The sequence below is a fragment of the Nerophis ophidion genome, linkage group LG13 (assembly GCF_033978795.1).
Source record: "Nerophis ophidion isolate RoL-2023_Sa linkage group LG13, RoL_Noph_v1.0, whole genome shotgun sequence".
Classification (NCBI taxonomy): domain Eukaryota; kingdom Metazoa; phylum Chordata; class Actinopteri; order Syngnathiformes; family Syngnathidae; genus Nerophis; species Nerophis ophidion.
Genome location: NC_084623.1, coordinates 31073877 through 31088876, shown reverse-complemented (window position 1 = coordinate 31088876; position 15000 = coordinate 31073877). Strand labels below are relative to the sequence as shown.

Below are 15000 nucleotides of genomic sequence, written 5' to 3'. Positions count from 1 at the left end.
GATTAATTGACATCGAATCAACATTGAAGTTTTAATTTCTGGAATAATCTAACAGCGAGAGGCTGAGGTTTTTCATTTGTTTTCCTCCCCAGTCTTTAAAACAGACTTGTTGAGCCTTGCCAATCAAAGGTGGTTGCAAGAAAAAGCAAATTTGCATTGGCTACAGCGCACGCAGTCAGTATGCTAATAACAAACGCCACTTGCATTGTATAATAAACAGTGTATTATCAGCAAAAGTTTTTATGATGACACTATAAAATGGCTGAAGGAACTTCTCCGGTGACACAATTTTGATACCTGTCAGCTTAGTTCAAAACGGGTAGATGATCATGATGTAAGTAAACATCAGCATTGTACACATAAACATAAATCAATATTTTTAAAAGTAGATTATTGCATTTTGTTCTGTGTGGCAACTTGGGACAAGAACACGATGACTGCCAGTTTAAAAGTAACATGACTTCTTTCATGCATCATTTTAGAAGTTTTATGCACTTAATGAATAAAATGTAAAAACACCTAATCAAATGGCTACTGCAATTTTTGGCAGCAAAATTGCAATTATTTTTTTTCTCAAAAGTGCGAACAAGTACACTTGAATTGAAAAATTTAACATTACATAACAGTGCGGACATAAATGGTAGTAGCCACACTGAAAAACTAAGTAAGATATTGGTGACTCGTTTTGCCGTTAAATCAATGACTGAAACCAGGCAAAAATTTGGTAAATTTTCTGCCAACTGTCATGACAGTGTTACGCTTAATGAAAGTTTTTGTACTTTAGTTGTGCAGTAAATGTTTAAGCTGAAATTATTTGAACTAACCGAGTTCGCAAATTCCTCACCTCAAAAGTGCTTGAAGGATACATTGTGCAAGTAACCAACATTTCTCATTACACAAGTTTTGCATGTAGGCTTGACAAGCAAATTGTGAATCAATTATTAATTTCTGCTCAAATTGTATCAGAATGTATGCACCTAAATAGCATGCATTCAGATTGTGCAATTAAAATATTGTGTATCCTTTTCAAATTTTCTGTTCTCTGTATTGCTGCTGGTTTCGCTGTGATAGTTATAACAATGTGTTGTGAATTGTACGTACTTTTGCTAAATCCATTACTTTAGTTATAATTTTGTAGGGTGTTCTGATCAGGGCTTTATGTTGCCAGTTCCAATACAGACTATCCAAGAGTGAGATCGACTGATAGTGATCACATGTATTAGCTGGCCAGCATGGCTCAGGTGGTCGAGTGATTCTCTCCCAACCTGAAGGTTGCTGGTTTGATTTTGAGTCCCTCTGTGACCATGTCAAAATATCCTTGAACTCATGCTGCATCATCAGTAGGTAAATGTGGAAATAGTGTCAAGGCGCTTTGAGTAGTAACTTTAAGGTAGAAAAGTGCTATTCAGGTAAAAAAAAAAACATTTACCATTTAGCTGTAAATACTTTATTTATGGTGAGCGCTATAGACAGTGCAAAAATATCAGCACAATATCAAACTATTTCCTTATTCTTTTCTGTTACATACAATTGTTTGAGCAAAACTAATTTAACAATACACAGTAACTAAACGAAATCAAAATGTGTTATTTATTACTCTTTTAAATATTTGTTTTGCCCTTTAAGTCCTCCTGAGACATTCAACCTGAATTTGTAAACATTAAGAAAAACTACAATGTTTTTGTGAAAAAACTAATCTCTCTAGTATTGCCTATACACTGATACTTATCTGCGTATCAACCATACTGATAAACAGTATGGATCGATCCGCCCTCTGCTTTCGCAATTGTCAACAATTGTCTTGTTAATTTCCTGTTCATAGCTGGTCTCTTTCTGATGTATCACAGTTCCATCTCGACGTCTCATCATTTACTAAGCACTTACAGTATTTCGTATGCTGTTTCAAGCTCGTTTGGCAACTAGTACTGTATATATATATTTGTCTGCTTGCTTAGCCTCGTCCTTGACCGATAATAATACTTGTAAGAAATGCTGTTTATTTGCCCCGGTGAAGGAATATTAAAATTTTTACCGCATTGTGTTTGGAGATTCAAAGTTAACTACTAGCCCCTACCGTCAGCGGTCAAATAAGTAGTGTCAGGCAGAGGGGATCAGCCTTTGTGATCAATATTGAAAGGCATTAACCGGCATTGGTCGATCACATACTTATTCACGGAAATCGGGCCATCGATCGGAGAATCCCAAATAATTGTGTTTTTTTGTTTTATTTTAATTACTATTCTGTTTTACTTGCAAGTCACAAAAATAAAAATACATATTTTTAACAAAATGTGTATGTTTTCTTTTTGTCACAGTTTCAAAAGAACGGCTTAAGCACCACTATTGAATAATTTATTAACAATATCCTACCGTAAAAAATATACTTACCTTCTCTAAACTGTTGATGACTGCCAGTTGCGCAGGCTTTTTAAGCGCTTTAAATTTGAGAACAGTTTCTAAAAAACAAATATAAAGCACATTTAACCAAATATAATGCAACCAGGAGCTTAGTCGCGTAGATCTTTCATTCCCTTTAGTATAACCTTGTAGTAGCTTTTTCAGCTTGAAGGAGTCCACATTTATGTACTGCATCAGCTCGATATCATGAACGTCCACATTGTCCTCCAAGCACACTGTCAGCTCCTGGAGCCTGTGGAAACATAAGTTTTAAAAAAAATAAACATTTTGCACCTTTCTGTATACAATGATAAAATGTGTAATTTTACATGAACACTCAGTAGCAGTAATAACAAACCGTAGTGAAGCCTGTTTCTGACTTTAGTCCTGATTAGCAGTATTTATCTAACAACATTATCTCCCCTTAAAACTACCCGGCCATCCTGTGTTATGTGTTATCCTTCATTAAAACAGGTTAATATTCAATAAATGGTCAAAATGATTCAGGAACCGCCTCAAATGGAGCATTGTCTGACGAGAGTGCGAGTAATTAATCAAGCATAGGTACCTGGTGGAAATGCGGCTGAAAACTGCGTTGAAGTTGTTGCAGCTAAGAGAGAAAAGAACAGCTGAGGCAGAGGTTCGGAGTTCAGTTACATGCTGATGGCCTTCTCGGTAAGTGTGGATAAAATGGCAGATCTCAGGCAAAAGCTGTTTGACCAGCATGGTCTCATCCAGGCGCAAGCTGTCCTTGGATTGCTATGGAAAAGAGACAAATGTCAGATGTGACTCAAGCCCTCACAAGAAAGGAGTTTTGAGGAATTGTGTAGTTTTCAAAAACTAAAACTTAATCATCAAAATTATAACAAATACAAGTTTTACATATCTCACTATAAATTTGCTAGGTTAATATCACAAGGTAATACATGTTACATTGTGTAATGTCCACATAATTTACCTGGTTAAATTCTAAAGAAGAATATTTATTTATTTGTCATTTATTTTCAAACAAGTTGTATATTTTCGTCTATGAAACACGTGACATCACGTATGATTGTTAAAGTCATGTTACCTCTAAACTAAACAAATTTGAGGCGAACCACCTTTTTTTTTCCTCTTTCACCTTTTTCCCCCCCTTTCTTTCCAAATAAGAATCAATTAGAGAACCATGAAGCAACCGAATCGTTAAGCAGAATTGAAAGTGGAATCAGAACCGGAAAAATATTTTTAATTCCCATCCCTACTGACATGTGAATTGGATTACACATGCACGGATTGAGATACGCTTATAAAAATAATTTTGCTACAATAATATGCGTATAAAGACATATATATATATATATATATATATATATACACAGTATATATGTATATAGATACATATATATATACAAACGCCATTTCCATATGAGTTCGGAAATTGTGTTAGATGTAAATATAAACAGAATACAATGATTTGCAAATCATTTTCAACCCATATTCAGTTGAATATGCTACAAAGACAACATATTTGATTTTCAAACTAATAAACATTTCTTTTTTTGCAAATAATTATTAACTTTGAAATTTGATGTCGGCAACACGTGACAAAGAAGTTGGGAAAAGTGGCAAGAAATACTGATAAAGTTGAGGAATGCTCATCAAACACTTATTTGGGACATCCCACAGGTGTGCAGGCTAATTGGGAACAGGTGGGTGCCATGATTGGGTATAAAAACAGCTTCCCAAAAAATGTGCACCCCTTCGTCCACAACTGCGTGAGCAAAAAGTCAAACAGTTTAAGAACAACGTTTCTCAATGTGCAATTGCAAGAAATTTAGGGATTTCAACATCTACAGTCCATAATATCATCAAAGGTTTCAAAGAATCTGGAGAAATCACTCCACGTAAGCGGCATGGCCGGAAACCAACACTGAATGACTGTGACCTTCGATCCCTCAGACGGCACTGTATCAAAAACCGACGTCAATCTCTGAAGGATATTACCACATGGACTCAAGAAGACTTCAGAAAACCACTGTCACTAAATAAAGTTTGTTGCTACATCTGTAAGTGCAAGTTAAAGCTCTACTATGCACAGCAAAAGCCATTTATCAACAACATCCAGAAACGCCGCCGGCTTCTCTGGGCCCGAGATCATCTAAGATGGACTGATGCAAAGTGGCAAACTGTTCTGTGGTCCGACAATTCCACATTTAAAATTGTTTTTGGAAACTATGGACATTTGTGTCCTCAGGAACAAAGAGGAAAAGAACCGTTCGGATTGTTATAGGCGCAAAGTTCAAAAGGCAGCATCTGTGATGGTATGGGGGTGTATTAATGCCCAAGGCATGAGTAACTTACACATCTGCGAAGGCACAATTAATGCTGAAAGGTACATACAAGTTTAGGAACAACATATATTGCCATTTAAGCAACGTTATCATGGACGCCCCTGCTTATTTCAGCAAGACAATGCCACACCACATGTTACAACAGCGTGGCTTCATAGTAAAAGAGCCTGGGTACTACACTGGCCTGCCTGTAGTCCAGACCTGTCTCCCACTGAACATTTTTAAGCCTAAAATACAACAACAGAGACCCCGGACTGTTGAACAACTTAAGCTGTACATCAAGCAAGAATGGGAAAGACTTCCACCTGAAAAGCTTAAAAAATGTGTCTCCTCAGTTCCCAAACGTTTGAGTGTTGTTAAAAGAAAAGGTGATGTAACACAGTGGTGAACATGCCCTTTCCCAACTACTTTGACACGTGTTGCAGCCATGAATTTCTAAGATAATTATTATTTGCAAAAAAAAAATAAAGTTTATGAGTTTGTACATCAAATATCTTGTCTTTGTAGTGCATTCAACTGAATATGGGTTGAAAAGGATTTGAAAATTATTGTATTCCGTTTATATTTACATCTAACACAATTTCCCAACTCCTATAGAAACGGGGGTTTGTATAAGTGTGTGAGTGTGTGTGTGTGTGTGTGTGTGTGTGTGTGTGTGTGTGTGTGTGTGTGTGTGTGTGTGTGTGTGTGTGTGTGTGTGTGTGTGTGTGTGTGTGTGTGTGTGTGCGTGCGTGTGCGTGCGTGCGTGAGTATACTGTATATAGTTCCATTTAAGACTTTTGATGGCCACTTATGATGAAATACTATATGTATATTATTAAATTGTCCATGTTGGTGGTGTTGTTTGGATTATATCCATAAACTAACAGGCAAAATAAAAGACAAAAAAAAGAAACAAAGAACTCACCCCAGCCAGGCACTTCTCCAATGTGTCCAGGATGATGAGCTGTGAGAGGTAGAGGTTTTTCTCAGATGCTTCCCCAAATATACGCTACGTTATGGAGACAAAAGCAGTCAGTAATTAGAGCAGTGGATCTCAACCTCTTTTCAGTATGAAATCAACATTTTAAATAACTTCACCTAATCGCAGAAAAGCAGAAAGAAAAACCTAAGTCACAGTATTTTTTACTACATGTAAATAATTACCCGGGAAAATAATTAATGTGTGACTTAAAAAAATTACTTAAAATGTCATATGCAGTTGAGAGAAGTTTCATATGACAGCAGCATGTGCGTGCATGTGTTTACCTTTAAAAGGCAGTGTCTGTTGCCAAGCGACGTGTGACATCAGCGAGGGTTTCACTGTATTTGTTTGCTTTAGCAGTGAGCACTGCAGCGGCTGTATTGTTGAATCTTTTTTAGGGCTGCAACAACTAATCGATTAAATCGATTAAAATCGATTATAAAAATAGTTGGCGATTAATTTAGTCATCGATTCGTTGGATGTATGCAATGCGCGGAGGTATTTTATTTGTTTCCCCTCCTAAACCTTTATTTATAAACTGCAACATTTACAAACAGCTGAAAAACAATAATCAAAATAAGTACAAAAACAGTACAAAACAGCGTCTCATGAGGTATCAGTGAGCCAGCCAATGATGTGTCATGTGCAGCTCACGTGACCACGCAGTATTTTTTGTGGAAACATTCGAAAAATGGCGGAGGTAAACAGTACGGATAGTTCAGCGGAGAAACATTTCGAGGTTATAAAAGTGTACGACCTAAGTCGTCAAAAGTGTCGGAAGACTTTACTTTAAAGACTTCAAAGACAACATTTCCTGCAAAACGAGCAGCATGGACCTCGCATACGTGGCACGAAGGACAACATTGCTTCGGCAGCACCTGAAGAGCCATGGATGAGGAGAACTCATGGTACGTAACTTTACATTGATCCGTTGTGTCCGTCTTTGTGTGTTTTTAATATGTTGTTAACGAGGAGATTTTTTTAAGGTAATAAACGGACAGAAATATCTTAGGTTGGTTTCATAATGGATCAATGTAGCCCGACCCAATAAAGCTATATAATATTTGAGTGACGCTTTAGTAATATAAACGTTATGAAGGTGCTGGAATATTTCATTATATTATTCAGAGGCAGCCTAAAATTAATCCTTTATTATTCACAACAGAAACGTGTACAATATCTGACCCAGTTCTGATCTGATGAGTTACATTTCTGTGTTACTATTGTTGTATGCTGCATCCCCAATGTCCATTTATTTCATTTAGCTTTTTTTAATGTGGTAGTGTAATTAGATAGATAGATAGATAGATAGATAGATAGATAGATAGATAGATAGATAGATAGATAGATAGATAGATAGATAGATAGATAGATAGATAGATAGATAGATAGATAGATAGATAGATAGTACTTTTATTGATTCCCTTAGGGAGTTTCCTCAGGAACATTTAAATTCCAGCAACAGCGTACAGAATTGACATCAAATTTAAAAAGTAAATAACGGGGGTTTAAATAAAATATATATATATATATATATATTACAAAAAGAATAAAAATAAAAAGGAAACATAAGAATAAAACTATAACAGTAAAAATAACAATATAACAAGAAAAACTAGGCAGCAGTGACCATGATATGAAAAAATGTGCCTTTTACATCAGAAATTATTAAATAAATCAACTAAGTATGTATTGAGTTACATGTAAATGTTGCTACTGTGTACGTTCATGATGTGGTTTCAATCATTTCAGAAAGAAACAAGCCAGTATTAGCGACTTAGTACAAAGGAAGGTGTGCACACCAAAGCAAGCGGCTGCAATGACTAATGCTATCCTGAATATGTTGCTAATTGACATGAGGCGACTATCAATGGTGAAGGATGCCGGTTTCAGAAAAATTATTTACGTCCTCAACCCTGGTTACACTCTTCCATCGAGGACCCATTTAACCAAACTGATGGAGAGGAAGTATGAGCAGACATTTCAAGCTGTGTAAACTGACATTAAAGCCACCCAGAGCAAAATAGTTCTGACCACTGATGTGTGGACAAGTGTAGCCACGGAAACCTACCTCGGCAATACATGCCACTACATTGGAGACGAATGGAACATGAAGTCAATCTGCCTTACGACCATGCCACTAGAGGAAAAACATTCAGCATCTAACATTGCAGAATGCTTGGAATAAGTAGTAGGCAGGTTTTAAATTCCCGCAAGCAAAATCATTGCTATTGTGCATGACAATTGTGCACTTTATAAAAAAAAAAAAAACATTTTTTCTAACACTTGTCTTGTTATTGTTATGTTTGGCAAGTCGAAAGGACATGGTGCCAGTATGCGGTTTTTTTTAATTAAATAAAGTATTGGAAAGGATAAAAATGTTGTTTGTCCTTTTTATCCGATTAGTAATCGATTAATCGAAGTAATAATCGACAGATTAATCAATTATCAAATTAATCCTTAGTTGCAGCCCTAATCTTTTTACCGGCTTGCGTTACCACTGGTTAATAAAAAGGAGCCTCCGCTCACCCACGGCAGACGCTGAAGCTACGATGCTGGAACGTCAGCTGTGCGCTAAGGCGAATGTGGCGGGGGGACGCTGTCCGTAATGCACGGTAGACCCTTCCCGCCCACCAAACCTCTCCTCAGCAACGGTACCTGTGGGTACCTGGGCGGCGGCACTTAGGTAAACATTTAAATAAACATCCAGATCAACGATAAACGTGGATGCATATGCAACGGTGCAATATATTTATCTGTGCAGTAATATATTTATTTATATCTGCACCTTATGGATTTTTTAATCCTGCACTACCATGAGCTAATGCAACGAAATGTTGTTCTTATCTGTACTGTAAAGTTGAAATTTGAATGAAAATAAAAAGGAAGTCTAAGTCTAAGATCTGCACAAAGATTTTAAAGAGCGACAGGTAATGACATTCACTAGCTCTCCTGTTATGTACATAAAGGTTTGTAGACCTGCACACAGCTGGTTGGCTTGTTGCCAAATATTAGCGCAGTCAAAACCACCCATGTAGCCTAAACTATTGCAAGTGAAATGACTGAATTCTTGAACAAATTCCCAGAATTTGTTTTTTTATCTTTTTATCTTTAACAATGTGTGTTTTACCTAGAATTTTTTTGGGGGTATTTACTAATTATTGTATTTGCTTTAAAGCAAAGACCAAGTGTAGCAACCATAAATCATGACGCATTCAATACAATGGCAATCAAGCTTTCTATTCTATCTTAATCCTAGATTATGGCAGGCTATGTGTGATATTCACATATGTAAATTGTTCTTGGAGCTCTTTAAGAAAACCCCAATGTGTTTGACGACTTTTAATTTTTTTCTTTTTTTTGAGTGCAATAATAAACCTATGTTTAATATATCGTAGGATTTTCTGTTAAAGTGAAACCAATAATAAAAAAATTTGTGGTACCCTTTATTTTGAAAAGTATCGAAACATATCGATATATGTTTTGGCACCAGTACCAAAATGTTGGTCGCGGGACAACAATAATGCTTAAAGTGCAAAGGAAAATCCCTTTATTCCATGTATGCATTTAACATGAGTTGAATGGCAGTTGGTTGACAGCTAACTAACACTTAACAAATAAATGCTAGCACCGAGTGAAGAAAGCGCTAGGTGCTCAGAATAAACTGAATATTTGGAAGTTAGAAAGATTTGAATCTTTGATAAATGAGGAATAGGGAACAATTCTCCACCCTGCCCTGTGAATGTTTACATGTTGTGTTCAATAAAAAGATGAAAACCTATACTTTTTTGTGCGGTATTAGTTCAAGCAGACCGTTTGTTTATTGTTGTGGCTTTGATGAAGATCAAAACACATTTTATGACCAATTTATGCACAAATCCAAGTAATCCCAAAGCGTTCACATACTTTTTCTTGCAACTGTATTTCTGATTGATTACAAATCTTTAAAGAGCTTGTCACAGAAGTAAACGAGGTAGAAGTTGAACTTTCACATACTCTTAATATTAAACTATAAAAATGATTCATTATAATATGTTAACACGCGCACACGCACGGTTACTTTGCATGTAGTCCGCTTTCGGCCTGCGGCCAATTTTTTTTTAGCCCCCCCAGTCAAAAATTTTGGACAGCACTTAACTAGTTGCTGTTGCCTTTTCAACCTGCCTAGCTTTAAATTAAAAAATACTACAAAACATGTCACCATAAACCACCTATTTGTACTAGAAAAATGTAAGGAGACAAAAGCCGTCAGCCAAGTTTACCGATGTTGACTTAAACGCACAATTTTTAGTAATAATAAGAACACAGTGAAACCCAATTCTGAGTTGGTCGACCGACATACAGTTTGTTGCCAAACGAAACCAATTGTATACTGTTGAATACTTGTCCTATGTGCTATTTTCTCATAGGTGTTGACATCACCCTCGGACAGCCTATTTGTACTTTTCTGACTGATGAGTAGGCAACACTGGACACCTGAATATTCAACCCACATCTTATCCCGTTTTAGCATAGCAAGCATAAAATGTTGAGTGCAGATAGAGTAGAGCAAAAATACAATTACTGCCAATCAGGCTGCAGCATAAATAAAGTAACACTTACCATGTTATTGACATTTTTAAGGATGGAAGTGAGGCCGCTAATGACGAGTGAAAACTTGTATTTTGAGATGTTGATCAGACATTCTTTGTTGTGCTCCGTGCTGATTTTCGTGTGAGTGTTCTGGTGCCCAACTTTGATTGGAAGCTACAGGAAAAGACAGGAAAGACAGAAACATTCAAATCAAAAACAGTTTTAATGTTAGAGATTTTAACATATTTTGCAACCAGCTTTTGGATTTGCACATCAAACAGGTTATTTCAGAAAACTGGTCCAATTTAATGTGAAACGCACACAACCAGCTCCTGAATTTAGTCACAGCCACCAGGTGCATCCAGCAATAATATCTATTAATGAAATAATGAATAATGAAATATTTTGATCCGTTGCAGTAAGGCTGCATCATTAATTAATTTTAAATCTTAATCAAGTATTTATGAAAGTGTTTAAAAAGGAAAAAAAAATTATTTAAAAGAAAATTGTTCTATCGAATACTGGTTTAATCCCTTTCTTAAGTATCTAACAAACAGTTCTACTGATAACGGCAGGAAAAAACCCGATGGTTAATATTATTACCATTTTAAATAAAAATTTGCGGAAAAACCAAGACTAATAACTGCACTTTGATAAACTTATATGAACATATTGCTGTCTGAGCAAATAAGCTATTCAATTGTGCAAATTGAACATACAAGTTCTTAGCCTACGTGATCGAGGATTACGAGGCGGAAGTGCTTTTACGAGGGTGTTTTTAAGGACCGCTGAATAGAAGAGGACAATGTGGCCTGCCGCTTCTTTTTATGTGGGCCGCCAGAGGCTGGACATAATGTGCGCAAATTAAATACTTTCTGGCTAAATCCATTTGTTTTTGTTTTTAATGTTAAAAAAAAATTCAATAAAAATAGGATGACGATTAAATTCAGAATCGATTCTTGATTCAAGGCAATTCCTGTAAGATATTATTTGGTAAATAAATTATAACAAAACCTTTTGAAAACAGGTTACAGGTTGCAAAAGCTACTCTTGGCTGTTGACATACGACTTGTACGTGCAGTGTTGGCCTGAAAAATTGTTAAAAATGTTTTGTTTTTTTATTTTGTTGACAGAAATCACAGAATGTTAATCCATTTAAATAAGAAACCAACCCAATTCCAGCTTTACAATACTTAGTAATAACAATATTAATATTATCTATCATATATATATACATACATATATTTACACATACATATATACATATACACACACACATATATATTATATATATATATATATATATATATATATTTTTTTTTTTTTTTTTTATACATACATGCATACATACATATGTATGCATATACATACTTACATATACATATAATAATAATAATGGATTAAATTTATATCGCGCTTTTCTATTGTTATATACTCAAAGCGCTCACAGTGAAGTGGGAACCCATCATTCATTCACACCTGGTGGTGGTAAGCTACATCAGTAGCCACAGCTGCCCTGGGGTAGACTGACGGAAGCGTGGCTGCCAGTTTGCGCCTATGGCCCCTCCGACCACCACCAATCATTCATTCACCGTTCATTCACCAGTGTGAGCGGCACCGGGGGCAAAGGGTGAAGTGTCCTGCCCAAGGACACAACGGCAGCGATTTTTTTGGATGTCAATAGGTGGGAAGCGAACCTGCAACCCTCAGGTTTCTGGCACGGCCGCTCTACCCACTACGCCATGCCGCCCCCAAAATATATATATATATATATATATATATATATATATATGTATACACACACACATAGGGCTGGGCAATATGACCTTTTTTAATATCTCGATATTTTTAGGCCATATCGCGATATACGATATATATTACGATATTTTGCCTTGGCCTTCAATGAACACTTAATGCATATAATCACAGCAGTATGATGATTGTATGTGTATACATTAAAACATTCTTCTTCATACTGCATTCATATATGCTACTTTTAAACTTTCATGCAGAGAGGGAAATCACAACTAAGTCAATTGACCAAAAGTGTATTTATTAAAGTTATTAAGCAATGGCACAAACATTCTTGTCATTTCCAAAACACAAAATGTGCAACATTGTCAGAGAGATTTTAAGTGTCAAAAAAAAAAGAGCTGCATTATAGGAAATCAAATAGTATTTGTCCTTCACTATGTGGTAGGTTACTCCGGACGTTATGAAATTCCCTTTATTCTCTAGCGAGTGACTTTTCAAACGATGCTACATATTAGCAGTAATGCTACTTTTTATAGCAACGCTTTTGCCCCACACTTGACAAATTACGGTTGTCTGTTCGACATATTCCCAATTGAAGCCTAACCACCGCCAGACGATGGACCCCCTGCTGTTTTATTAGGAATTAAGTCTTCGTTCATTTGTTACCAGATCCACACTTTTTTTCTCTCGTATTATCACTCGTACGGCTACGTTAGCATCACAGGTAACGTTACCCAGTCTGCTACCTCTCTGCTGGGCGAGGGCATATACGTATGACGTGACAGTATGTGACGTGTCTAAGTTTGTGCGCCTGCTTGTCTGTGAAAAGGAGAGACAGGAAAGAGTGAGAAAAGCCCGCAGCTAAAAGCAACTGCGTGAGAACGTATACTCAAATATTGCGATATAGTCATTTTCTATAATTGCACAGAGACAAACCCGCGATCTATCGTGTATATCGATACATCGCCCAGCCCTATATATACATATACATATATACACATATGCATGTGTATATACAGTATTAGGGGTGTAACGGTACACAAACATTTCGGTTTGGTACGTACCTCGGTTTAGAGGTCAAGGTTCGGTTCATTTTCGGTACAGTAAGAAAACAACAAAATATACATTTTTCGGTTATTTATTTGCCAAATTTGTAAACAACTGCTTTATCCTTTTAACATTGAGAACACTACAATAATTCTGCCCACGTTAATCAACATTTATCTGCCTCAAGTTGTTGCTCAGATTAAATAAAATGACAAAACTTTTCTTCACATATAAAAAGTGCAACATTAAACAGTTTCAAGTCAACTCATCATGCTTAATTTATTACAGCATTTGGGAAGCCTGTAGTTGATTTTTATTATGTAAACGTTATATCTTGACTATGTCATTCAAAACTAGGCTGCTACATTACTGATTGATGTAACTATAGCTGAAAAAATACTACAATAGCAATAGGAGAGACTAATCGCCGGACTCTTCATTTACCCTGGAGTCCAGAGCTGTGGAGACCCACTGCAGGATAGAGTGAAAGGTGTTTCCCCCAGGGAATACATCAGCCCTGGAGGAGCGTCTCCCCTGCGCTCCTCGACTACGGTTTGGGAGCCGGAAGCAAGAAAGGTGCAACACATGTTTGACATGTGTCAGAAGCAGCTGCTGAACAATCTCGGCAAACCTCCGTCCTCCATTGTTGTATCGTGCAGCCAAAGTGTTCCCAAACGGGAGATCTTAATGAGGCAGGAGGGTCTTCCAGCTCTGGATTTTATATGTTATTGGAAACTCAAGACAGCCATGACATTATGTCCTTCACAAGTGTATGTAAACTTTAGACCACGACTGTATAAACTTGCAGTGTATATATAAAACGTTGATGGGTGTTTTGATGTTTTGTGGAGCAATTTACAGGCAGAATAGAGCGACTCCCATTGGCTCCATTAAAAGCAGACTTTTGATCGCATTTATTTACTATTTAGAATGCATTAACAAAAAAACTCTGTGCTTGGCAAAACAATTTTTTAAAGTCCAGTTCCCCCTTTAAGACTTATTAACACAAAAACCAAACATGTTCACATACATAGAAAATGCTGTTTTATCAAGATGTAGAGTAAATATAGCGCAAGGATTTATTTGGTAATCTGGGTAGCAATAACCAGGCGTAGAAGTAACTCTACTTTATCCTAACTGCGGTAATCCGGATAAACCCAACTAAAATCCATAACAATCAGTGGGAGCTAACAACTGGCACAAAGACTACTGAAGTCTAAAAACAGCAAACTTAAATCTTTAATGACATGCATGGTTTATTTTCCAATACAACTAATAATTATTGAGTAGGAACTATTAATTGAAATAAACAATGCACACTAGCTTGTCCTGTACCCCCATTAGGAGATGAGTTTACCTTACATGTTGTATTCTTTTATGTATAAAATATACTTTGTTCAGAATGTTGTGACTTCTACCATTCACCCAAAAAATATAAGTTGAATGATCCGTGTTTAGCGATGGGTATCGTTCACATATAAAAAGTGATACAATAACAGTTATAAATACCTGGGAATCAATACCAGTACTCAACAGTACTACTTTTCAGTACCATTGTGTGTGTTCATGCGATAATAAATGTTCATTTATTTTAAGATGAAGTCTATTCTTTTCTTTTTTTAATACTGAGCTGATAGTACCTGTGCTGTCCCGTTGTTATATCTTGTTTTCTTACAGAACTGAGTATTATTTGAAAGCAGTGTTGGCGCTGCGAATTTTCAAAATGGGGGGCCAGGGACCCCGTCAAGTCAAAAAAATGGGGTCCCAAAGTTAATTTTTGGGGTCCTACTTTTATGTAATCTTTTGAAAAAAAAATGATAAATGTATGAATTATCCTGTTACACCTCAAATTTTATATTGTGTTTTGGAAAAAGGTTGTCATAAACGTCAGTTATTTCATTAAAAAAAATTATACAAAAGAAAAAATTTTTT

At 36.2% G+C, this 15000-nt stretch overlaps 1 protein-coding gene across 4 annotated transcripts in view; it reads right to left on the bottom strand.

The window, feature by feature from the left end:
* nf1a (neurofibromin 1a) overlaps positions 1-15000 on the bottom strand; it is a 165439-nt gene that overhangs the window by 128496 nt on the left and 21943 nt on the right. For all 4 annotated transcript variants that reach the window (XM_061918765.1, XM_061918762.1, XM_061918764.1 and 1 more), the window contains 5 exons: positions 10297-10440; positions 5638-5721; positions 2966-3156; positions 2544-2650; positions 2389-2456 (listed from right to left, as the gene is read on the bottom strand). In XM_061918765.1, coding sequence (XP_061774749.1) covers positions 2389-2456; positions 2544-2650; positions 2966-3156; positions 5638-5721; positions 10297-10299 — 453 coding nt within the window. In that variant the 5' untranslated portion in view covers positions 10300-10440. The remainder of the gene's footprint in view (positions 1-2388; positions 2457-2543; positions 2651-2965; positions 3157-5637; positions 5722-10296; positions 10441-15000) is intronic.